Source organism: Ochotona curzoniae, unplaced genomic scaffold, assembly GCF_017591425.1.
Source record: "Ochotona curzoniae isolate NIBS_2020 unplaced genomic scaffold, NIBS_Ocur_1.0 patch341, whole genome shotgun sequence".
In the NCBI taxonomy this organism is placed as follows: domain Eukaryota; kingdom Metazoa; phylum Chordata; class Mammalia; order Lagomorpha; family Ochotonidae; genus Ochotona; species Ochotona curzoniae.
Window position 1 is genome coordinate 591442 of NW_024466908.1, and position 26621 is coordinate 618062.

General features: G+C 43.5%; 1 protein-coding gene and 1 non-coding gene across 5 annotated transcripts; both read right to left on the minus strand.

Moving 5' to 3' along the window:
- Positions 1-860: 860 nt before the first annotated feature.
- LOC121167150 (nuclear transcription factor Y subunit alpha) lies at positions 861-26477 on the minus strand. Of its 4 annotated transcripts, XM_040996534.1 has the most exons (10): positions 26370-26477; positions 20065-20212; positions 18302-18388; positions 15485-15631; positions 9007-9138; positions 8697-8802; positions 7319-7485; positions 5518-5691; positions 4657-4758; positions 861-1899 (listed from the first exon to the last, which is right to left on the minus strand). In XM_040996534.1, exons 2-10 carry the CDS (start codon positions 20137-20139, stop codon positions 1846-1848), a joined length of 1044 nt encoding a protein of 347 aa, XP_040852468.1. In that variant the 5' UTR covers positions 20140-20212; positions 26370-26477; the 3' UTR covers positions 861-1845. The 4 variants fall into 4 exon arrangements, with proteins under 4 accessions (XP_040852468.1, XP_040852470.1, XP_040852469.1 ...); XM_040996536.1 differs by lacking the exon at positions 18302-18388 and having other exon boundaries at positions 7319-7467; XM_040996535.1 differs by lacking the exon at positions 18302-18388.
- On the minus strand, positions 3434-3540 carry LOC121167168. The gene has a single exon (XR_005885558.1). It is a non-coding gene; the product is annotated as a U6 spliceosomal RNA (small nuclear RNA).
- Positions 26478-26621: the final 144 nt, after the last annotated feature.

Here is a 26621-nt window from a genome sequence, read left to right on the forward strand (position 1 = left end):
CAAATTGACCCACACCCCCAATTAAAAAAAAAAGCTGAGCAACAATTTGAGGTTTGTATTATGTACAAACTTACAAACACAAATAAATAGCATTTTAGAGTTGCTGTTGGCTTAAGCACTATAAATCAGGTCTGAGAAATTTCTTGCTGAATTTTGCCCCTTAGACTTATAAACACCAAAGGGATAGAAAACTGTTTCATGGGACTGAATGAATGAAGGTATCTGAAACTCATGTGAAGAGCCAGGAGGTCCTAGTGACATTACCAAAAGGGGTCAGCCTCTCTGGCTGCTGGAAGCCCAGACACAGGATCAATTCCTGGCTTGAGGAAGCCATTCCGCTCCTAGACAATTTTGCATAGTTCTGTACATCTAGTTTGGCCATCACCATCATCTCCCTTTGTGATGTTTGTTTCTTTCTTTTCACTCTTCTGAAACACCTTAGCATAGTTCTCTTTGACTTCAACATCTAGGAGAAACAGATGGACTGCTGAAGCACCACCCACTCTGAGAGCTGCGGACCAGTTCCTGAATCCGCAGGCGTTCTGTTTCCGGTCTGCAAGTTATTCCCACAACATGCATGCAATGGGAAAACCTCTGTGCCCAACCCCTGTGGGAAAAGAAATGGAAACTGGCTCCAGAGAATTACTACTATGGGAAGGGGGACAATGTTTGCTCTCTGAGGCCAGCACGAATGAAGCTAACATCTACCTCATGATCTATCAAGTAACCAGTTCTTGTGACTAAACACTGCTTTCCAGAAATTGTCCAAGGCCAAATCTCAGACTTCTTCCTTAGTGTAAATGTGATTTAGTCTCTTCATCTGAAGGATTGACTCCAGGTATCCAGCCCCTGGAAATTCGCACTCTGAAACAAAACATGGGATAGCTACTACCGGTTGCCTGTCTCCTTCCAAACACACACGAATCTCCAAACTCCCCAGTCCCTGGCCTGGCTCCCCACTTAGGAATCACTGCCAGTGTCCTCAGTGCCTCAGCACAGACGGTGTTGAAGAGCTTTGTTCTTTACTTAGTAAAGGCAGTTTTAAGGCTTGATACCCTTGAATTTGTCTTAAAAGCAGCCACAGCAGGAACTATGGTCCAGATGACCTGTCAACAGAGGGACAAGCATCCCAAAACTTGTCAAAGCTACAAAGAGATTCAACAATGTGTATTGTTAGTGCTTGAGTCTTCTATTCCTTTATTCCCAGAATTAAGCCATTTTTTGGCTGGAGTCCAAAAATATCAACCTGCCATCTGTACAGACAGATTCTTATTATTACCACAGATCAGATGAACGTGTGTCAGGGAATTTATTGTTTCCATATCACAAGATGGAAAGAACTTCCTCGCCTGGAAGCCATCTCTGAATACAAAGAGTCTATTCAGTGAGTCAGCCTGCGTTTCCCCAGCAGGGATATGGATGCTGTCCAGATTCCATGGAAAGCTGTGCACTGCCCCTCCCTGAGTGCAGTCTAGGTCGAGAAGGTTATTCTCCCTTGTGGAGATGGCTGGCTGGCTTCACCAGTTAACGTAAGTGCTTTGTGTACTGCTGGGCTGGCATGTGTCTCCTTGCATCCTTTTAATCCATGTAATGTCAATGTTATCGATGATCTGAGATAGGTCTTGACTGGAAGGGTGGACAAAAGGCTTGCAACTTCAATTTGCCAGACACCACTGCTGCAAATATAATACTGAGCCACTTATTAAAAAACTAAGTGGTTTCTGTCCTGTAGAAAAGGGCAGAATGTCATCATCAATCATCAGTGTCCCACTGGAAGAGTTGATCAATTTCCTGGAACAGCGGTGAGGAACCCGACTGTGATCAGCTCTGTCACGTGGTCTGGGGTTAGGACACTCGGATGATCTGTGTCATTGCTTCCTCATCAGCTTGGTTTGGATCCTAGAGGCAAAGACAGCATGATAATGATCAAAGTCCTTTGCAAAAGCAATTCCTGGCTCTAAACCTCAAACACCTACCATCGCAACCCCATTAGCAATGAAGTGACATTCTTCTCTTAATTAACTAATGAATTAATCTGAAATGTAGAGAAACAGAAAGAGACAGACTTCTCCAAATGCCATGGCTGGGCAAGGCTGAGGCCAGGAGCCAGAAACTCCATCTGCGTCTCCAATGGGGGTGGCAGGGACTCAAGTATTTGACACATCTTCTGTTATCCCCTCAGGGTGCATCAGAAGCAATTTAGAAAATGGATGTGGACATCCCAACAGCAGCTTAACCCTCCCCCAACCTTATCTACCTGGGCCTCCATCACCAAATACTCCAGAGTTGATAGTGTACCTCTTTTCTAAGCACCTTGGAATGTGCTGTATCCTTAAGGGTGAAGGGTATTCTGGCAGCTAAGAAACAGATACAGAGGAACTATGTCCTGAGGTATTTGGGGGCCATTATTTCCTGATAGTCACATTTAAATTCTGAGTACCTAGGAGGCAGGAAAAAGATCAGATTCTATACATCAGATTCCATACATCACACACATAGATAAAGCTGGGAGTTCAGTGGCATGGCCTAGTGGCTAAGGACCTCGCCTTGAACACGCCAGGATGCCATATGGGCGCCGGTTCTAATTATGGCAGCCCCACTTCCTATCCAGCTCCCTGCTTGTGGCCTGGAAAAGCAGTCGAGGAAGGCCCAAGACTTTGGGACCCTGCACCCGTGTGGGATACCTGGAAGAGGTTCCTGGTTCCCGGTTTCAGATTGGCACAGCACTGGCCGTTGTGCTCACTTGGGGAGTGAATCATCGGATGGAAGATCTTCCTCTCTGTCTCTCCTCCTCTCTGTATATATGACTTTGTAATAAAAATAAATAAATCTTTATACACACACACACACACACACACACACACACACACACACACACATAAAAAAAAAAAACCCAAAAAACAAAAAACAAATCTGAAGCTGGGACAAGCCAAGTGGTTTGCCTGAATTAAGTCAGAAAATGAGTCAGGAACCCAGCACTGGGTAATTCCCAGTCACCTGGCTACCATTTAATTTTCTTTCCAGTAAACCCTATGGTGCTTTTGCCCTTAAGATCTGCAGTGTAGGGGCTGATGTTATGGCATAGAAAGTAAGCTGCAACTTGCAATGCCAACATCCCATATGAGTGCCAATTCATGTCTTGGCTATCCCACTTCTTAATCAGCTCATTGCTAACTGCCTGGAAGAACAGTGGAGGATGGCTTGGGTCCCTGCCACATATGTGAAAGACACAAAAGAAATTCCTGGCTTCAGCCTGGCTGCTTTGGCCATTTGGGGAGTCAATCAGCAGATGGAAGATTTCTCTGGGTAACTGATTTTCAGATAGATGAGATTTCTCCAATATTCCTGGAATGTGTTCAACAGTACTCCACTTTTTCAAGAAAGGGATAAGAGGCTAACTTGACTAATGCCATATTTCTAGCAAATATGGGGGCAGTTCTTCAAAAAGCTCATGGAAAGAATGAACCTCCTTGTGCTGGGACCATGCTAATCTTCTCTGTATCATTCCAATTTTAGTATATGTGCTACCGAGGCAAGCACTCATAGTTTATTTTTAAACTACATTTCCTCACAAATGTTTTGAAGTATCCCTGTAGAATGGGAATAGTTTTTGGCATATGAGCTGGTGAGGTAATTAAAAGAGTAAACTCCGGAATTACATGACCTGGGTTTGCATTTCAGTTGTTCCATCTTAGTATTTTACCTTAGGGAAATTACTTAACTAACCTCCCTAAACTTCAGATTGAATTGTAAAATGAAGAGAATAATTCTCATCATGGGGCTAAGGTTCCTGCTATAAAGATTAACTTAAAGAGTTATCCCTGCGGAGCCAGCCTTCAGTGTCCCACGGTCTTGGGAGGAGGCAGTAATGACTCAGGAATGGGGTTTTCTGCCATCTACATGGGCGATCTGGCTCTGGCCTTGGTACAGCCGAAGCTGGGAAGGCATGTGGGGAGTGAAGCAGTAGATACCAAAATCCTTAACATTGTACCTGTCATATAATGATCAATGTTTGCTACTAGTAGTGTAATTACAATAAAATACAATAAAACTTGTTCCTTGGCTCTTAAGACAAGTGAGAATCAAAAAAATCTATATATTACTAATAATAACTAGGAAAGATAAGGGGGAAGAAAGGCCACTGGAGCAAAGACTTTTTTGGGTTTTTAATATTAAAAATAATCAGGGCCAGACATGGTGGCCTAGAGGCTAAAGTCCTCGCCTTGAACATGCTGGGATCTCATATGGGCACTGTTCTAATCTCAGCAGCCCCGCTTCCCATCCAGCTCCCTACTATTGGCCTGGGAAAGCAGTCGAGGACGGCCCAAAGCCGTGGGACCCTGCACTTGCATGGGAGACCTGGAGGAGTAGTCTCCTGGCTTCAGATGGACTCAGCTCCAGTCATTGTGGCCAATTGGGGAGTAAACCATAGGACGAAAGTTCTTGTCTCTCCTCTTCTCTGTATATCTGCCTTTCCAATAACAATAAATATAAATCTTAAAAAAAAAAAAAAAAGATTAAAGTGAATCTAACAGACCCAGGTTGCATCCAGTTTAGAGAATATTAGTTTCTTGAGTGTCAAAACATGAGGAAAAACCTGAACACTTCAAGAAAACATAAAGCAACAAAGAATGAAAAGTATATACATATTCTTACTTGCATATGAGGACTATCCTTTTCCTTTGGAGAGAAAAATCGTCCACCCTCACCCCGTTTCCGAGCCATAGCGTGACGGTGCCGAGACTCATGCAGGTATTTCTAAAACAGCAGAAATAAAGTTTAACTATTAAGTAGAAAGAGAATGGTTACCTAGTGTACAAATCCCAGACTTGAAAATTTAGGATGGCTGTGGTCAAAGCCATAAGGCAGAATTAGGATTCTGAATTAGGCAAAAACGTGCTGGAGGGAACTGCAAAGTCAGTAAGAGAGCAGTTAGTATATGTAGCTAACATAAGATTGTCAAATTCAAGTGAATTAAAAAAAAAAAAACTGCAAAGTATAGCAGAGATCACGATCATACATCTTTCCCCTTCTGTTTTATAAGATATCACATTTTAGTAAGGCAAATGGGTGCTCACTGAAGACTGCATTTCCTATCTTCCTAGTAGACCACTGGTTTAAGAGAAGTGTAGGAAACGTTTCAAGACCAGATGCCATTTTTGTTTCCTTGTTTAAGCTCTTTGGGTTGCAAAGAGCCACCATTGATTGTGAGCTCACTAATAATATTGAAGCAGAAAGACAAGAAAAGTCAAGTCTTGGGAACTAGGTGGAAAGTGCTCCCACTTCAGGACAATTATTGCTGGACTGCTTTTATACAACAAAAAATTCAAATTCTGTTGAAGCTACTCACTTGCTGTCACAATTGTAGTTGAAGCTATATACAACAATAACAAATGCTAACTTTATCTAATATCAGTCTGTCTGGAAGGCACTCAAAGAAGCATATGAAATCAAAGGCAATTTCCGAAGTGGAACAATGTGGTTGTCCTTCCATATCCTTGTCTGTGTGATACGCACCCTCCTTTCCTTTGGAATCTTTCCTTCTGCCTCTAGCTTAGCTCGGGCTTGCCTCCTCTTAAGAATACGGTGATACTGTTTGGCATTCACATAGAGAGGCTCTTCCTCAAGCATTTCCGCACCGGGCAGAGGGATTCTTTGGATGGCAGGCACAGAACCAGCTCCAGGCACCATCTGTGTTAACAGGAAACCAGGGGTTATCAATGGCCTGATGTGTGGACCCAGCTAACAGTCTCTTGGTCCCTATTAATCTCTCTTCTTCTGAACGTCTCAAAACTAACATTCGGGCCCAGTGTGATGGCCTAGCAGCTGAAGTCCTTGTCTTCAAAGCACCAGGATCCCCATATGGGTGCCGGTTCTAATCCTGGCGGCCCCACGTCCCATCCAGCTCCCTGCTTGTGGCCTGGGAAAGTGGCCGAGGACGGCCCAAAGCCTTGCGACCCTGCACCCGTGTGGGATACCCGGAACAAGTTCCTTGATCCTGGCTTCGGATCGGCATAGCATTGGCCATTGTGGTCACTTGGGGTGACTCATCGGGCGGAGAATCTTCCTCTCTGTCTCTCCTCCTCTCTGTATATCTGACTTTCCAATAAATAAATAAATCTTAAAAAAAAAAAAGATTTTAATGTAATCTTTTTAAGCTTTATTTATCTTTATATAAATAAATAAAAATAAATGTATTTTTAAAAGATTTTTTAATTTAATCTTTTTTAAAGATTCATTTATTTTTATTGCAAAGTCAAATATATACAGAGAGGAGGAGAGATAGAGAGGAAGATTTCCTTCCAGTGAATCACTCCCCAAGTGAACGCAACAGCTGCTGTTGTTGTGCTGATCTGAAGCCAGGAGCCAGGAACTTGCCCCAGGTCTCCCATGTGGGTGCAGGAACCCAAGGCCTTGGGCCATCCTCGGCCGCTTTCCCAGGCCACAAACAGGGAGTTGGATAGGAAGCGGGGCTACTATGACTAGAACCGGCGCCCAGATAGGATCCCAGTACGTTCAAGGCAAGGACTTTAGCCGCTAGGCCACGGCGCTGGGCCCAAAAATAAATAAATCTTTAAAAGAAAAAAAAAAGTAACTTTTATAGGGTTCTGGCAGATTCTTGGCAAGCATTTACATGAAAGGTCTGCAATACATTATAAAAACATCGCAGATGATTCTACACAGGGGCTCTGAACCACTGAGAAGTGATGTAACCATGCCTAAATTCACACCCATCCATGGCTCAATTTCCTAGACATGTTTGCTGCTATATAATGGTTAGAACAGTGGTGCCAAAACAATGAAACACCAAAGCAAGGTGGGCACAGACTGACCAAGCATTATTAAATGTAAAGATATAGTCAATTAATTCAACTTAATTAAATAACTAGCTTACTATTCAATTGTTTTCTTTTTCTTAAAAAACAAAACACAAGCACACACCACTGTACTACACATAAACAAGTTAACAAGCTCCTGTTTGCCACTCACTTTCCAATCACAACCAGCACTTACAATGGTACAGATTCTTCTAGTAGCTTCTTCCAGCTTTGCACAGAATTCTATCACTCTTTCTCAATTCATTCATTTTAAATCCTGTGCACCAACATACTCTTAGAATGAATCATGGCTTATTGTGATGTTGCGGTAAAAGCAGATCCGAGTAAGTGCCTTAAAGATTAATCTCACTTCTAATAAGAAGCCAACATTATAAATAGGTTTTATGAGAGATGTCAAATTATAAGTTCACAAAATCTTTAAAGGCATGTGGGAAATTTCATCGCATGAGAACAGTCAGCTGGGGAACCAGTGCTCTTACCATGACCATCCCTCCCGAGTTGACCACGTTGCCGGCCACTGGCAGGGTAACAGTGACAGTCCCTTGCCCACTGCTGGTTGTGTTGGTATTGGCTCCTGTCTGAACAATCTGTGCTCCTGCCAAACTGGCTGCTGGGATGGTGATCATGCCTGAAACAGGGACTGTAACTTTAAGAAAATAAAACATAAAACAAACAAAAAACAGGCACAAAGAACAGAGAAGGGAACACGGTTAGTCCCTCTTCTATCTGACATACACACGGTCACCCTGGGAAGAGTAAAAAATACAAGGGGGGGGAATTCTCTCTCCCATGCTAACATTTCCCCACTTGTTTTGCTGTAAATAATCCAGGTAATAATCCTCTTTGCAATTCTATTGATTCTCCCAGTTTTGAGGAACTCTATTCTTTAAAAAGACATTTCTCCATTGCAGCAACAGTTTTCCAAAGGGAGTGAGAAATGGAAGCCTGCCCTTCCTCGGCTCAGAATGACAACAGCTACCCTCACTGACTACACATGGAGCAGCCTGCTTTAGGACAGAGTCTACAAACTTAAAATCTGCTCATCCTGGAGTACGAGTCAGCTGCAGGACTAAAGCTTAAAATTAAATCAAGCACTACAAATCCTGAAATGATTAGCATCACTGAGGAAATTAATCATAACTTTGCTTGAGCTCTTGGCACAACTGAATCCAATTCAGGCTTCGAACGTCCGAATCATGACAGTGCATATAGTTAATGCACTCCCTACATCTCAAGTACTGCACAAGTTTATCACAAGTCAAACTTTTGTCATGGAATTTGACACACCCTTCCTGGATTGATTATCTAAACAGCTGACACATGCCTTCTAAAACATGTCCATTTCAAGTATCCTTCCTCTTTAAACACTTCTTGTATTTTTGTATCTCTTTCTAAAATGTACTTACAAAGAGCTCTCTACATTCCATTTGTTTTTTTAAGTCTCTCTTACTTGATTAGAGGCTCTCTGGGAACTCTTCTTTCCATTTTATTAAATCCTATGTATAAAGTGCTGTACCCACAGTAAGCATTTAATAAGACATTTGGAGTAAGTTAATTATAGAGTGATGGGGAAAGGCAATGAGCATAAACAGAAACAGCATTTTAAATGCCTATTTGCTTTCTGATCTATTTCTTTACTAATAAGCAAAGTGTATATTTTCCATCTTCTATGCAGAACCATTTCCTCCCTGAAAGCTCACATACTCCCTAGGACCAGTCCTCCCTACGACTACCACAGAATCAACACCGGTCATGTCCTAGGACAAAGACCCAACTTGGGAAAATCCAGAGGAAACCTTGTTTTGTTGATGTTTTAGATACCCCAAGATGTACAGGGAAACTTAGGGGCACCCTTACCTTGCTGGAGAATGGTGCCATCTGCATTAACTGGCTGATAGACGATGGTCTGTCCTTCAGCAGTCTGTGCCACTTGCTGCCCCTGGACGGCAATCTGTTGCTGTGTCTGTGGGAAATCAACACATAAATGAAAATGTGTACACAATTACATGGACCCCAAAGGTTCCCCATTAAGAAAATGACCACGTGACACTTTTCAAGGAAACATTTTTGATGCTTTTCTCCCCTACTTCCACTCACATGGACTACCAGGCTGGCTGACCCCTTCCCTGTATCAGCTGTGCTCCTGTGTTGACAGTGCCCATGTTACCTGAGTCTGCCCAGCGGTGACAGCCGTCTGGGGCTGTTGGATGATGATCTGCTGAGTCTGGCCCTGCTGGCCCTGCACCTGCACAGCCTGCCCACCTTGGATCTGGATCTGTCCAGGAGGAACCAACTGGATCTGTGGAAGTGAACATAAAGATTGTACCCTACTCACACCGGTTTCCTATGGGCTCTGAAAATTACCCAAATTCCTGTAAAAACAAAACAAAACAAAACAAAACAAAACAAAACAAAAAACTACTCTAACGAGGAAAAGAACAGGAGGAGTCCTGTTTCACTGGCAACTATAAATTAGAGATTAACTTCTATTCAGGAAAAGATCAAAGGGGCCAGTGTCATGTTGAAGAGTTTTAAGTACGACAACATCTCAGCTGTTCCACTCTAATTCAGCTAATAAGCCTGGGAAACCAGCAGCACATAGTCCAAGTATTTAGGCCCCTGTCATTCACAAGAGACCAAGATGGGAAAATTCCTAGCCCTTTTTGGACCTTGTTTGGCTGCTGTGGTCATCTGGGGAGTGAAAGGATGGAAGATTACTCTCTCTGCTTTTCATAATAAATTACATAAACAAAGCAGGCCTACCAGGAAGAAATCATCAGGGAATTTTTTTTTTTTTTTAAGATTTTTATTGGAAAGGCAGATTTACAGAGAGGAGACAGAAAAGATCTATCCACTGGTTCACTCCCCAAGTGGCAGCAACGGTTGGAGCTGAGCCAGTTCAAAGCTAGGAGCCTGGAGTTTGCTTACGATCTCCCATGTGGCTGCAGGGTCCCAAGGCTTTGGGCCATCCTCGACTGCTTTCCCAGGCAACAAGCAGGGAGCAGGATGGGAAGTGGAGCAGCCAGGACATAAATTGGCACCCATATGGGATCCCAGTGCATGGAAGGTAAGGATTTAGCCACTAAGCTATCATGTAGGGCCCAAGGAATTTTAAACAATGTTTAGACATATCAGTATTAGTTTTTAAAAACATGATAGCATTGGGCCCGGCGCGGTGGCGCAAGTGGTTAAGTCCTCGCCTTGCATCCCATATGGGCAATCCCGGCAGCCCCGCTTCCCTTCCAGCTCCCTGCCTGTGGCCTGGGTAAGCAGTCGAGGACGGCCCAAAGCTTTTGCTTCCTGGCTTCGGATCGGCATAGTATCGGCCCGTTGCGGCTCACTTGGGAGTGAATCATCGCCTCTCTGTCTCTCCTCTCTGTATATCCGCCTTTCCAATAAAAAATAATAATAAAAAAAAAAAAAAAAACATGATAGCATTTGCATGCTTTATATGCTTTAAAAAAAAACAGTATGCTCCTTTAAAATTCATCCTTAAGTACTTTTTACAGATGAAATGATAATAAGTTGATTTTCAAACTGTATTATCTTATAGTTAAAATGCTGAGCTTACAGTAGCCCAGGCATGACACTTTGAAGAGAATCTGGATCAGAAAACCACCAAGTCAGATAATGCACCTAAGCCATGTCTGGATTCCTGATCCACAGAACCATGAAATCAAGTGTTGCTATTCCAGGCTACAAAGTTCTAGAATAATCTGGTATGCAGCAACTGACAACTAAGGCCATGTTACAAACTATATTTCTGACACTCAAAAGTTTATCCCACTTTGCTTTGATGCCACTTATTCATCAATAGATATTTCTGATGCATTGCTTTCAGAGCTGGCAGTTTGGAGAAAGGCTGCTTCTAGAAACACAATTCTGTAGCCAGATTCCTTTTTCCTGTAATTTCATCTGGAACCTACTTGGTCTGGAAAAAAGAAAATGTGTCCAGAACTTAATCAGCCGAAAGGCAAAAGGCCTGCTGATGGAGAGAAAGGTGCAGGAAATCAAGTCAATGGACTATGCACTCTGGAGACACTGGTGGCTGCATCACTGTTAAGGTCACTGACTCACCCACTTTTCTGAAAGGCAGAGGCAGACAGACAGCTGCCATCCCGTTTCCTTCTTCAAACGCTGGCCAGCTGCCTCCTATGGACTGCATTAGCAGGAAGCCAGGACGGGAACCAAGGCAGTCAATGTGGAATGCAGGTAAATGTGTGTGTGTTACAGAATATCCGTTTGAAAGTAGAGCTACAGAGCTCCCTAAAGAGCCACATGGACCAGGAGCCAAGATCTCCGGATGGGTTTCCCAATTACTTAGGTCACCTTCTGCTGCCTTCCCAAGTGCACCAGGAATGGGCAGAATGTAAAGCGGAGCAGTCAGGATTCAACTGGGACGGTGACGTTGTGGGTGTGACCGACCCACTGCATCCTAACAGTGGCCCCAGGACACATGTCTTAGGTGCTAGACTAAAAAACCTGTCCTTGCCTAGGTCATAACTATATTTCCCAAATATTTAGTTTATAATTTATACCTAGGAAGAACTGGCAAATGAGCAAATAGCCCCAAGCTTATCTGGTTATGTGACTACTTCATTCCTCACTCGGCAAGGCGTAACAATTTATACAAACCATCAGGGTTCCTTCTTCTTCCCACTTACACTATTTGCTCAATATCTATTGGAGTAAGTTCCTTAATACACCATGGATACAAAATCAGCTATGTATGTTAAAAAGCTTATTATGTATCTTTTTTAGGAGGAGATAAAGATCTTCTGTCTGTTGATTCACTTGCCCTGTGGCCACAATGACCCGAGCTGAGCTGATCTGAAGCCAGGAGCCAGGAGCTTCTTCTGGGTCTCCCACGTGGGTGCAGGGTCCCAAGGTTTTGGGCCATCCTCAACTGCTTTCCCAGGCCATAAGCAGGGAGCTGGATGGGGAGCAGGGGGCCGCTGATATTAGAACCAGCGCCCATATGAGATCCTGGTGCATGCAAGGGGAGGACTTTAGCCACTAGGCTACTGCGCTGGGCCCAAAAATCTTATTATGCATCTTTATCAACTTATTTTCAACAATCACTGTCTTTATTTCAGAATAGTAAAATCAATTGGATTTTATGTTTTTAAGAAATCTCTGTCAGGGCTGCTGCTATAGCACAAGTCAAGCTGCTGTCTGTGACACTGGCATGCTCTATCCAGCTCCCTGCCAAAGTGCATGGGGAAGCAGCTCTTGGGCCCCTACTACCCATGTAGGAAACCTGGATGGAGGTCTAGGCTCCAGACTTTGGCTTAGAATAGCCCTGCCCACTGTGACTATTTGAGGAGTTAATCAGCAAATAGAAAATATCTGTGTCTCCCTCTCTTTGTAATTCTATTTTTTCAGGGTCCGGCGGCGTGGCCTAGCAGCTGAAGTCCTCACCTTGAACGCACCCGGGATCCCATTTGGGTGCCGGTTCTAATCCCGGCAGCTCCACTTCCCATCCAGCTCCCTGCTTGTGACCAGAGAAAGCAGTCGAGGACAGCCCAAAGCCTTGGGACCCTGCACCCGTGTGGAAGACCCGGAAGAAGTTCCTGAATCCTGGCCTCAGATTGACATAGCATCAGCTGTTGCGGCCACTTGGGGAGTGAATCATCCAACGGAAGCTCTTCCTCTCTGTCTCTCCTCCTCTCTGTATATCTGACTTTCCAATCAATAAACAAATCTTTAAAAAAAAATTCAAATTACAATTAGAAAAAAAGAAAAATCCTTCTCTACCCTATAACATGAAAGAAGGTCCCCTAAGTTTGTAGGCATTGTTTTTTACATATAGGTCTTTAACACATTTGGCAAATACTTAGAATATAAAATAGAAATCAATTGTCTTTTTCTGTATCATTCTTTTTTTTCTTATTTATTTTTTAGAAAAGATTTATTTATTTATTGCAAAATCAGATGTGCAGAGAGGAGGAGAGACAGAGAGGAAGATCTTCTGTCCGATGATTCACTCCCCAAGTGGCCGCAATGCTGGTGCTGCAATGATCTGAAGCCAGGAGCCAGAAACTTCTTTCTGGGTCTCTCACCAGGATGCAGGGTCCCTAGGTTTTGGGCCGTCCTCGACTGCTTTCCCAGGCCACAAGCACGGAGCTAGATGGGAAGTGGAGCTGCCGGGATTAGAACCAGCACCCATATGGGATTCTGGCATGTTCAAGGTGAGGGCATTAACTGTTACGCTACTGCGCTGGGCCCTTCTGTATCATTCTTAAACCTTTTTCTAACGATATAATATCCTACTTTTGCTTTATATCAACACCCAATAATTCCATGTCTGTATCTTGGGTCTCTACTCTGGTTTCATTATCTATACCAGGTCAGGGATCTTAACCCAAAACAAAACTAACTGCAATGTTTTGCATACAATCTTTCTGCACCATTTCTTAACACACCATAGAGTTCACTGGAATTCTAAAACTGAAAGTAATCCAAACATGATTTACAAGTCCTCTGGAAAAAATGGCTATTCAAAGAACATTTAGGAGAATTTCTCGCTTAAAAGGGATTAAAAAGCCTTAAACATTTGTTTTTTTAAAAAAGATTTATTTATATCAGAATGGCAGAGTTATAGAGAGATCTTCCATCCACTGTTCACCCTCCCCATATGGCCAGAGATACAGTGGAACGAAGCTGGGACATCTGTTGATTTCCCAAGGCCATTAGTGGGAAGCTGGATTGGAAGTGGAAAAGCTGGGAACCCAGCCAGCACCATTAGGATTGCCCGCACCACAGGCGAAGGTTTAGCCTGTTGTCCATTAGCATGGATCTCAAAAAGCTTTAACAAGTCTAAGGAAGACTATGAAATCTAATTAGAGCTTTACATATCAAAAAATAAATTTTTAACTTGATTAGTTCTAGTCCTACCTGAAGTAGGGAAATGAAACAATCTTATCATTCTCTTACAGGAAAAAAATAAACCACAGTTATATGAACCCTACAGATCACCTGATATAAACTGCATTTTCAGATTAATGAGTTGGCCAGAATCAGTAAACTTGTTTAATGGCAGACCTGGGAATGAAGTTGGCTCACTGCACTCAACAGTATTCCGTTTCCAGTCCTGCATTACATTTTCTATTCAATAGAGAAGAAAAGAAGGAAAGGGGGGCTGGGGGCTAAAAAGCAGGCCAAGAGTAGAAGCACCGAAATGAAATAGCAATGCGAATTGAGGAAAGTGTCATACAGTGAAAATATATTTAAATCCTCATTTATGTACTGAGAAATCTGGAAACTATTTTTAATTCCAACTACAACTGTATCTTGGCAAAAGAATGCCTTTTGCCTTAAAAGTACTCTTACCCTTTGCCCAGGCAATTTCCACTCCAAAGAAATTACTGTAATAACAACTGAAAAAGAAAGAGCCTGCCCAACTGTTTACAGTAAGCTTACCCACAACAGTAAAAACCAGCAAGACTCTTAAATACACTCTGTAGCGGAGAAATTCTGATTCATCAGAATTGGTTGAACACTATGAAAGAATTAAATAACGTAACCTCTTACTACCTGTGCCACAATTATGTTCCAAAATTTTGCAAAATAAACATGAAGAAATGGGCAAAATTCCAACTCTGATTTACAAGCATATCATTGTGGCTGATTTTTTCCTACTTATCCAGTATGTTGATATGCCTGTTTCACCTCCTTTCCACGTTCATGTCATATATAACTGTGGTAAATTGGTTAATTACAAAGATGAGATCACATAGCATTTATTACTTTGCAGTTATTTTTCTCTAAAAATACTATTAAGTCAATCATGTCTCCTGTTTAATTACACTCCAATATGAGTATCTTGTATTCAATCATTTCCTTAGCCTTATTAATGAACATACAGATATATTTTTCACTAATGTGCAACACTGTGTTGTATTCATGCATTTTCTCTCTACTGCTGGCTTTTCTGTAGACAACATTAGATTACAAACTGCTATATAAAAAGGTTTACATATTTAAAATATAAATAGAGGTGGGGAATCTTTTCTGCGAAGGGTCATTTAGTTGATTATAACATCATCTGTAGACTATACAAAATTGTCAACTTAAAAATTTGCCTGGTAGATATTCCAGTTAAAAGAATGTCTCTTCCAAACCTGCCCTACAATGATGAAGGTGTTCTCTTGACAGAAAAAGGAATAGCAGCAACCAAAAACAAAGGTAAATGTGAAGAATATCCCAGTAAAGTAACAGCAGAAGACTAAAATCAATGAACAATTCACTACTAAATAACAGGAACAAATTACCACCTATTATGCTAACCTTGAATGTAAATGGCTTAAATTCATCAATAATTCCAATTTTACTGTGTGCTGCTGAAATGAGCACTGAATTTATCAATCAAACATAGATCAGCAGACTGGATTAAAAACACAAAACCCCTAATAAATCTTGCTTTAAAACTAAAAACAAAACCCATCTACTTGTTGCCTACAGGAGATACATCTCACTAACAAAGATCAATGGAAACTATAGCTCATGAATTCTGATTTTGTTTTCATTTTTTCAAAAAATTTTCAATAAATTCTTTTTTTAAGATTTACTTATTTTTATTGGGACATCCTATTCTGTAAAATCTCTATGCTGACACACTGCTTCAGCTGTTTTCTGTCACTTACCTGCTGCAAACCCTGTGTTCCAGACACAGGCACTTGCATGATGGTTTGACCTTGTCCACCAGGGACGGCCTGGACCATGATGGGCTGGCCAGTTGATGTGATTAACTGGCCTCCGCTGACCTGTACCATTAATGGCTGCCCCTGGACCTAGAATGAAATAGAATAACAACAATGAAGTAACAAGAGACAATATTGCTTTTTTATCAAAACACAAATTATTGGACCTATTTTGATGCCTTGCTAGAACGAACAAGGAGAGGCACTAAATAGATAAATTGTATGTCCTCTAGTTATCTTCTTCAAATAACTATGATATCTTTGGCTAAATGTCAAGTTGATTACTTTAAAATCAGATACTATAGAGTGTATCTAGGGTCCTTGGCAAGTCTCAATAAATAATAAGGCATTCAGACACAGGTTACTTCCAAATATTTATCAAAACATCAAGACTGTTGGCCTGTTAAAGACAATATTCAGGTGTGGTATCCAAAATTGCAGCAGGGAATCACATGAAGAAGGATGGTGGTGATGGCAGTAAAGTGTCTGAGGAGAGCTCAGCAAACTGCACCCTGTATGATGCCAGGAGGCTGCGAAGCAAGCCGCTCTCAAGTGTGTGCAAAGAATCCTTTCTCCACAGTCTTTCAGGCAAAAATGAACTTGCACACCTGTTATGCTCTTCACTTTGCTCTGAGAAATCTGGGAATATTTGTTGTTTAAAGATCCCAGTATACTAAAGACTCCCTTGGAAGCATTCATTTTCTGTCAGTTTGTAATCTCCACGGCACGGCTCTTCACACTGGACTTTAAAATACCTGTATAGTTTCTTCTTGATCAAAAGCAGTAATACTGATTATAGAGACCAGGCAGGTCTATGAATAAAGAGACATGTTTGGGAGCCAGGTCACTTCCAGTGCTCTGCCGCCTCTGGAGTTCCAAGGTAAAAATACCCAGCAGAAAGCTTTCTAAAAGTCAAGACGTTAGGAGTGAACCGATCGACAAAATAGTTAAAAGTTCAAAACTTATACTTTCAGATTGTCTTGGTTTTGAAGAATAACTTCTGGTAGAAAGTAAGTCTCATGACTAAAACATTAATTCTTAATGACAATAAAAATACGCTCAACTAAATTAACTGTAAAAGTACATTCAAATAAAACACCAATCTACCCTAGAGGATTAAATTGGACAATAAGGTCTTCCTGCCATCACCACCACCCATCATCAGAATCATCAGTAATGCTTAAATCCTATGTTTGATAAAATTTTCTCTCGAGAAACTCCACTTCTACCTTAAAGGATTTCACAGCTTGTCTTATGCTTGCTCCTTCTGCCTCCCCTATCTAAATTCCCTCAGTTACACTGGATATGCTTTATCAGGAAGGACTTCTCGGGAATACTTGCTACAGGAACTTGTCAAGGAACTATTTAAAATTCTCCAAATAGAATGATTCCTGTAGTGAAAAGATTTATATTATTTTCATAAAGTTTTTTTTTTAAATAAAATTTATGGTTACCCATCATCTGTATTTCTTCCCCCACTGACATGTTATATACATACATGACTAACTATTTTAGACTCAAAAAATCCACAGCATAAGAATGATCTGAAGGATACATGCATTAGACAAAAAGCCATTCAGTTAAGAGCATGTCACATTCCCATTCCACAAGAGGTTAATGACAATCCAAAATACTGTTTCGTTTATCAGTAAGATGAAGCAAGCATGAAAACATGAACAAGCTGTACAGCTATGAGATTTAATTACAGTTCAGCAGTACCAGAAACTCAGCTTCTCTTAACTTAATTTGTGTTCAAACGGGTTATATATCATCACCAAATACTCCCAAGGCCAGAGCTGGGATGGGGACTGAAAGGGAACAGTGACCGAGGCACAGCTCACTGCAGGTACTCAGTGGCACTAGGAATAAATCGAGATGTCTAGGTTCTGCTCTGACTGCCACTGTTAATTTGGGTGTGGGAGGACAAAGGAGGAAACCCAACTCTTGGCCAGTTCCCAAAAATGAGCTCCTTTTAGTCAAAGTTACCTAAGATATGGGGAATATTAGTTCTCCCCCTCTTATTTTTACATAGAATTGGCCAAATTACTGTTTCAATTTACGATGTTTAACTTCGGCCATACGTTGAAGAGCAGTGCTGGTTAGCTAAGAGTTTTTACAATGGCTTTAACACCAGAAATTGAAAGCATATTCCACTCTGTCCAACCAAGAGGTACATGAGGTAATCTCTGCGGCTCTAGTAATAAGATAGATCACTATCTCCACAGAAAAGGTCATGAAAAAGCAGTAAGTAACAAGAAATCAACATGTACTGTGTAGATGCTTCTTAGTAAGTGCAATAGGTTATTTTGTAGCTGTCTCCCTTTAAAAAAAGTAAGACACAAGCACCCATTTTACGTGTATGTGTATGTATATCTATATATCTTCCTACACTGTAATACTCAAGAAATTTGACTATGCAATTGGATTTCAGAGTTTAAGCTCTGGCTAAGTTATAATGCCCACTTCTAAAACATGATTCATGTGGTTTCATAAGAATCACTCATACAGTTTTCTAAATACTCCCAAAGAAATACACTAGCCAAATGCAGTTGTCACACATTTGATACAAGGGTCAGTCACTACTTGACTTGGCACAAAGCATTAGAAAGTGGCATATTAAAAGCCTCATAGACAAACTGCAGCACCAAAGACATGCAACTGACTTCGCCATTCCTACTTGAGAACCTAACACAAACAGCACCAGACATGAGGAACAGAGAAGTTCATGCAGTGCTCACGCAGAGTAGGAGAGGGCACCACTACCTGGAGGGTCTGGACTTGCTGGCCTGAGGCCGATGCCACCTGGGCCTCAGTCTGCAACTGGACAGCAGTGACACCACCCTGCTGCTGAGAACAGGAACAGGAAAGAGCTTGAAATGTGTCAGGAGGGAAATGAACTACAAGACGCGAGAACACCTTACCTCTTGGGAGAGAAGGAGGGAAGTCTTTTCAAAAGGGACAGACTCCCTCTACTGAGAGTGTTTTTGTTGAAGACAGCAGGATTACAGATAGTAGCCCTCTAAACCTATGTGAGACACCCTGCGCACCCCTCAGGAAAGTCAAAATAGCTGTCATCAGTTTAACACAAACTATTGTAATGTACTCCTTTCCTCCAAAACCAGAAATTTGATCTCTCTGCTCATGCAATTACTGTTCTTTCCTTGTAGAGTTCACCAAGAACAAAGTTATCAGGTTTTAACAGCCATGAAGCAACACAAAAGAATTCTGGGGCTTAAAGCAATCACCATGAATAAACAAACAAACAAACAAACCACAGCAGCATCATGCATGAGATCACCGCCCCTATGCCCCCAAATTAAGATTATGTCTACCCAACCGGTTCACCATCAAACAAATATTCTCCCCACTCCAGATCCCTTCCTGCAGGAGATCCGGCCGTGGTCTGAATGCAAGGTCCTTTGTGTGTAAAACCCTTCATTAAGACGGTAGGTTAAAAAGCTGTCAGAACCAAAAAGCTGTGTAGAAAGGAGGCAAAACAAGGAATTTATTTTTAAATTTTTAAAAACTGTTTTTATTTCAAAGTCAGATATATAGAGAGGAAGAGACACAGATCTTCCATCTGTTGATTCACTCCCAAAGCAGCTGCAATGGCCGGAGCTGAGCCAATTAGAAGCCAGGAGCCCAGAGCCTCTTCTGGGTCTCCCATGCAGGTGCAGGGTCCCAAGGCTTTGGGCCATCCTCGCCTGCTTTCTCAGGCCACAAGCAGGGAGCTGGATGAGGAGCAGGGGCCGCAGGTATTAGAACCAGCATCCATATGGAATCTCGGCGTGTTCAAGGTGAGGATTTTAGCTGCTAGGCTACCATGCCAGGACAAAGCAAGGGATTTAGATTATTAATCTTTTCATCAAGATTTGTCTTTTGCTTGACCATTAGATTGGATTAACTTTCTTCCCCTCCCCACCCCCAACTACTTTTCTATATTAGCTTGGAAACAAAGTATTACTCATGGCCTAAGGAAACAATCTTTATTTTCTTGTAGGGATGACTAAAGTTTTATTAAAAGAAACCTAGGTGTAAGTTCAAGAAAACTATCTTAACAATAAACCAGCAGGAAGAAATTTTAGTATGTGCTTATCCACAAGTAGCTGTCTATTATCCTAATGTTATTTGTGATCAAATAAAAGAAAAGTGGATTTCTTGAAAGCCAACTACCTTAGTTTGTCTATGATAGCCAAATCCTATTAAACCACAAATGGAATTAAACAAAGAAACAAGTAAATCAAATCCAGGAAAAAGCCAAATTCCAAATTTCAATCTGCAAGCATACTGGATATTCTGCTGAGTGAGATACAAGGGGCAAAGGGGGCAATGTAAGTCAGGCCCCCATGAAGGGCAGGTTCGAGTGGCTAGAGCACTGGAAATAACACTTCAGCACAAGTCCTCAAACGTGGGGTATCACCAGATCTGCTTCTCTGATGGTTCCCCAGAGTGCCAGGCCAACCGGGTGGTGCTGTTCCCAGCCCTAGTGCTATGACATAGGGTAAGCAGTTCCACGTCCATACCTGCTGCTGAATCTGTCCAGCCTGCACAACAATCTGCTCGGTTGAACTATTGCTATTTGTTGTGTACTGCTCCATAGTCTTGCCAAGGTCGGATCCTGCCCACAGGGAGCTTCACTCTGGAGATCCTAGGTGACTGGGAGGTGCGCTCCTGTCAGAAAGTTGCACAAAACGAGACTGTCAACAAAGGTCTTGTCAGAAAGTTAACCTTGACAACTCTCCACTGCACTTTATCTACAACAAAACAGGCTTAGAGAATAGGAAATAATTTTTCAACTAGGATTATATGTACAATCATAGCAACAATAACGCTATTTTCACATTTTAAAAATGCTGTTAGTAATTTCTAATTGGCAGTCTTACTTTTCAATACTACCAGAGCACACTTCTACCTAAAATCTCTTTTAGGACTTAGGTAGCACTGATTTTAATGCATGTACGAAATACTTCAGAAAATGCTTTTTTAATTTATAAAATGCATTTGCTTATCTATCAGTCATATTACTTTGGTCCACCACATATCGTAAGCATTTTTTTTTTAGTTTATCTCAGAACTGAAGTCAGAAATTTTGCTTATCAGAATGTCTACTAAGAGGTATTAAGAAAGTTCCATCAGGGTCAGAGCTGCACAGCAAGTTAGACTGTCACCTGCAGTGCCAGTATCCCAAATGGGTGCTGCTCTACTTTTGATTCAGCTCCTGTTAATGTGCCTGGGAAAGTAGTGCAGGATACCCCACATCTTTGGGTCCTTCCACCCAGGTTCCTGGCACCTGGCTTTGGCTGTTTCAGCCCCTAAATATTTCGGAGTATGAACCAGTGGGTAATGATCCCCTTTTCTCTCTGTAACTTTGCCTTTCAAATAAGCCAAATAAATAAGCTCTAATGAAGGTTTAGGAGTTTGTATTTTAATCTTAACAAGGAATAAAAAGAAACCAATGACAATGGGCCTTATAGACAAGATACAATAGTTTCCTCATCCAGTTTCATCTTAGGTGTAGTTTCAGTTACCCTTGATCAGCTGAGGTCTGAGAGTGGAAAAATCCTAGAAATATATGATCCATAAGTTTTAAGCTGTAATCCATTCTGAGTAGTGCAATGAATTAAGCCACGCCATGCCTCACCCAGGACTTGGGGCACACCTCTGCCCATTGTGCCCACACCATATATCTTTCCTGTCCAACAATTACATAGCAGCTATCCTGGTTAGCAGGTCAACCTGGGTAGGTACAGCAATGCTTGTGTCTATATAATCTTGATTTTATGCAACAGTCTTAGGTAGTATGACTAATGGATACCAGATGACCATCTTTAGGAAATCTCTAACCTCCTAGCTGAGACTAGTAATGGAAAATCAGAACTCGATTGAGGTCCTCTACTTGGAGAGCAGCGCAATCAGCCGGGCTATCACCATTGCCTCCCAGGATCTGCACCAGCACAGAGGGAATGGAACCGAAATACTTTGATATGAGATACAGCCATCCCAAGCACTAACACCTTAATGGAAAGGTCAAACACCTGTCTCAGAAAAACTTCTAAATGACTTTCTGTAGGAGTGTGTTTTCCTTGGGGCCGCATGTCATGGTTCAATTAGCTAACCCTCTGCCTGTAAGTGCCGGCATACCATTCAGACAATGGTTTGTGTCCTGGCTTGCTCCGCTTCCCATCCAGCTCTGCTGATGGACTGGGAAAGCAGTAGATGATCCAAAGTTTTGAAGACAATGCACTCATGTGTGACCAGAAAGAGGTTCCTGGCTTTGAATTGGCTCAGCTCCAAGCACTGCCACCTTTTAGGGAGGGGATAGATAGAAGATCTTTCTGTCTCTCCTTCTCTCTGTAAATCTTTCCAATAAAAAAGTTATAAAGATGACGCTTTTCTCTTAAAAAGAACTTCAAGACATTAGTTGAATCTGTTTATCTACAATGATCTACCCTCTTTGTAGAACTTTAAACTTAATCATGGTAGTTTTCACAGACAGAGTCAAAAACAGAATAGTATATGAACCTCCATACCCAGTACCCAGCTTCACCATGACCAATCCTAGCTTCCCTGTATTTCTGCCACTTTCCACTTTTTCTCTGTGTTATGCTGAAGCAAATCTGACACTTTTTATTCTGAAATTCAGTAGACATAGGAAATTTTGTGAACAGTACAGAAAATTAAATTTTCAGTCAGGTAAGTGGTTCGGCTTGCAGAGATGTACCTGCTTCTATTTATGTGTCACCCTGAGAATTCAACAGCAGTTAGCCACAGAAAGTAGATCGGCAGTTCCCTGGGACTGGAGAACAAAGAGTTCTCCAGGAGGCTGAATGGCTTGCACAATTAGAACTTTATGGGATGATGAAAACGTTTTACATCTTCACTGTATTGGTGTTTATACAGATGTATATGCTTATCAGAATTCATCAATGCATAAAACGATGTTTGTCCTAAACTATGTCTCAGTGAAGCTGATCTAAAAAGCCTCCCAACCTCCAAATCCCCTGCCTATGTAAGATCTTTCCTTGACTAGTTCCCAGAAATCCACTAATTGCAAGACTAAAAGATAACCTGAACTATATAGAATTGACTATAAACATTCCAACTTAAGAACATATAAACCCACTGATAGTACTTCCGAGTAAAAGCAAGCAGCTACGAATCCAGCAGCAACTGTCTCCCATTGCCGAGGGAGTCACTCAGCTTGGAGCATGATGCTGAGCCTGCCAACAGTGAGGGCCTAGAGGGAAGCCATATGTTCCTGCTACTGGGAACGTCAATTGGCAGAACTGTAATACAGTCTGACACGCTGAAGTAGTTCTCTGCCCAGGGTTATGACAAAATTAAGTCTGCCTGTCTGTCTAGCTCTTGCTGCTAACAAAGGCTGTAAATACATTTTACTAGGAAAGAAAAAAAGATTTGCAATGTGGGTTGATTCTGGCTAACATGAAAGAAAATGTTCTTCCTAAAGAATCTCCATCCCATGGTTTCAATGCAGAAGCTGACACTTAGCCAAGCACCAGGAACTCAGTTTATGCGGCTCTACACACTTAAAAGCAAACATTTCCAGAAAGTGTAAAGTCTAAGTAGGGAAAAGCCCCTAGATTAGCATACTTAACAAGTATCAAGTACTGAAGTGCAGCTTTCTAACTTTGGATTTCTAACAACTACGGTAAGAAATATATTTTGTCCTACTATAAGTGAGGGTAAACAGCATATAAACATAACAGAAAAACTTAACATGCACCTCAGTATTTACCACTCCATTTAAAAAAGTGAGCTTGGGCTCAACATAATGCCTCAGTGGCTAAATCCTCACTTTGCATGCACTGGGATCCCACACGGGTGCTGGTTCACACCCCAGTTGTTCCATTTCCCATTGAGCTCCCTGTGACCTGGAAAAGCAGTGGAGGCCGGCCCAAAGCCTGGAGACCCACACCCATGTGGGAGATCAGGAAGACGATCCTATCTCCTGGCTTTGGATCGGCTCAGCTCCAGCCATTACAGCCACCTGCGCAATGAACCAATGGATTTAAGATCTTTTCTCTGTAAATTCGCCTTTCCAATAAAATAAACCTTAAACCAAGTTCTACCAGGCTACTTTGTTTGCTAACAGTCTAGTTTCTCATCCCTCTAGAGGTTTCTACGTTCGAGCATCCCTAATTTGCTCCGTCTCTTCAGGAACATGCCATGTGCTAGACCCTACTCTACATGCTTAGAAACAAAATCACCGAGAAGAGCCTGACCTAACCCTGCCTATTGAGTAAGGCAGGAAGAGCCTGCACTGGAATCACTGGGAACAAAGTCAACCTGGCGCAGCAACCTGCGGCAACCCGCAGCAGACAGTTTTCAGGTTGGGATGAACCCAGGTAGGCTTCTGAGCTGCTCTTTCAGGGCGAGAAGGTTAGTTAGGAGACAACGAACGGGTGAAGCACTCCAAAGGAAATGAGCACAAACAAGGACCGCCAAAGGCAAATCTAAGCCATGTTGATACATCGGGTGATGTTAATAATGTAAGCATTAAACGATTTAGAAAAGTATTTTTATTTTGGAAAATGATTTAAACAAAGAAAAACTTTCTTGAAAGTGAAATAAACTGTTTTGGTAGTAGAAAGAGCACTGGACTAGATTTTTTGTTTTTAATTTAAAAGGATGAGAGATAGAGATCTCTCAAAGCCGGGCTGACTCCCCAGAACAAGGTTGAGCGCCAGAAACCAGGAGCCAAACAGACTTTCCACACGGTGAGTCATCACCCCCTCTCCCTCTTTAAGTTATGCATTAGCAGGAAGCTAGAATTGGAAGCTGAGCCTAGACAGGGGCCCAGACACTCCGACAGGGAATACCAGAAGGCCCAAGAGGTTTCTTGCTCTGTGTCAGTCCGTTTCACGACAGAAGTCAGTATGATCACCAAAACCAGCAACTCATACTGAAGACCCACTTGCTACGGCCAGGACCTGCACAAGATGCTTCAGAGCAGTAAACACAATTTTTAAAAATGATTTATTCTTTTCTATTGGAATGGTGAATATACAGAGACAAAAAGGAAGATCTTCCAACCAATGGTTCACTCCCCAAGTGAGCGCGACGGCTGGAACTGGAGCCAATCTGAAGCTAGGAGTCAGGAGGTCTTCCACGACTCCCACACGGCTGCAGGGTCCCAAGGCTTTGAGCCATCCTCAACTGCTGTCCCAGGCCACAAGCAGGGAGCTGGATGGGAAGTGGAGCTGCAGGGATTAGAACCGGCGACTATATGGGATCCTGGGGTGCAAGGCGAGCACTTTAACCACTACGCAATCGCGCCAGGCCTAGTAAACACAATTTTTAAGAGTCCTGGGGAGGGGGGCTTGGGGAGTGTACCATTTTTCCCTGGAAAGAAGGCAGCTGTTATGAGACAGAAGCAGCAAGTCAGAACCTTGTTTTTCCCAATCTTGGGGGGGCGGGGAATCAAGTCCTCCTCCTACCTGAACCTTGGAATAACTGCTGAAAACTTCCTTAGCTAGAGTTTTAGCCAGCTGGGTTTTTCTGCCTGAACGCTGACACCCGTCATTTCTCTAGCCCATCTTTCTGTCTCAAACACAGCAAAATCTCATCCGTGTGCACAAGTTTATTTCTCTGCGAGCAATGCTCTTTCCATTCATTCATTCATTCATTCGGATGAACAGGAACGTGAGCGCGGATGCTGGTAGGGAAGTCCACAGCCTTGACAGGCTCCCTCTGCAGCACCACCTGCTGGGCGCTCATTAGCTGTTCACCTGTCACCTCTAGCAGGCAGAAATGTTTCCTAGTTACTCCTAGAGACTTCCAGCTGCACACAAAGAGGATTCCCAGGCTCCTACCCTTGGCTCCAGAACTGGCTGCCAAGCGAGACTTCCCCTCACTCCAATACTATCCGTTTTCTAAACATCTGCTCAGAAACTATTAAGAAAGGATTAGGGAGTGTACGGGGGTTGGAGGAACATCCAATCAACTGATACTGGGAGTAAGCTCAACACTCACACCTGACACTCTCAAGCAACCACGAAATGTCCAAGTATTTGAAAGGCACTGATCAAAGGAGCGGGGCTGCAACGAAGCAGCCTCTGGGTTTAAGACGAATGCACAGGAATATGCCTCTTGCAGGAACTGAGCCTTCACGCACGGAGCAGACACCAAGGCCGAGGTGTGCGGTGCTGCCCGGCGTGCCGGGGCGGGAAGGAGGAAATGACGAGCCCGAAGGGGCGGTGGTCACCGCGCGCGCGGGCCGGCGGGCGGGGCAGGGCTGGGCAGTGGGCGAGCTAACGGACCCCCCACCCGGCCTCGGGACGCCGCGCAGCCGGGCGGGGGCGGGCCGACCCCGCGCTCGGGCACCGGGGGGCTGCGGGGCGCGCGTCTCCCCCTAACCTAGACCTGCGGCCGACCCACACGCCTCCGGGACGCGGGCAACGAGGGAAAACACTTCCTGTCCTGACGGCCTGAGCTTGGGAACGGCAGGAGAGGTCTCCACCAGGCCCGGGCCGCCCCCCGCGGCCCCCGCGCCCGGGCGCCCGAGAGCCTCCCTGGACCTCAAGAGGGGCGCACAGGGGCGCGCGTCCCTCCCTGCACCCCGACGAGGCCTGTCCTCTGGGCTGACAGCCCGCGCGCGCGGCGGCCCCTGCAGGCCTGGGCCGGGAGTGACCCGCAGGGCGCCGCTCGGTTCCGGCCCGGGGCCCCCCGCCGCCCGGCTCGGCTAAGGCTCAGCTCGACTCCCCGGGCTCGACGGGTGCCTGGGCCTCTCCTGAGTGGTCAGCGAGACCCGCCAATCGGGGCGCTGGGGCCGGCTCTGGGCCGCTGGATATTGGCTCCTCACACTCACCGTGCCTCGCTCCCCCGGTTCGCTGCCCGCGCTGATTGGCTCCAGTACCGGACTCCGAAACCCAATCAGAGGCTCCAGCCGCCGCTGCTGCCGCCACTGCCGCTGCCTCGCAAAATGGCGAACCCGAACAAAGGGGAATCGGACCTCCCTCCAACCGCCTCCGCGCAGGCGCCCTGAAGGCCACGCCCCCCGCCCCGGCGCTGGGCTCGCCCCACCCCCGCGGCGGAGGAACACTGCGCAGGCGTCCCAGGT

Bases quoted from the DNA above. Each gene is read 5' to 3' on its own strand.
- LOC121167150 (XM_040996534.1), bottom strand. From the start codon at position 20,139: ATGGAGCAGTACACAACAAATAGCAATAGTTCAACCGAGCAGATTGTT. The intron at 7,486-8,696 runs GTAAGGGTGCCC...ATTTTCTTAAAG, and splicing joins TGGCACCATTCTCCAGCAAG to TTACAGTCCCTGTTTCAGGC. The intron at 1,900-4,656 runs GTAAGAATATGT...CTTTGCCTCTAG, and splicing joins AGGATAGTCCTCATATGCAA to GATCCAAACCAAGCTGATGA.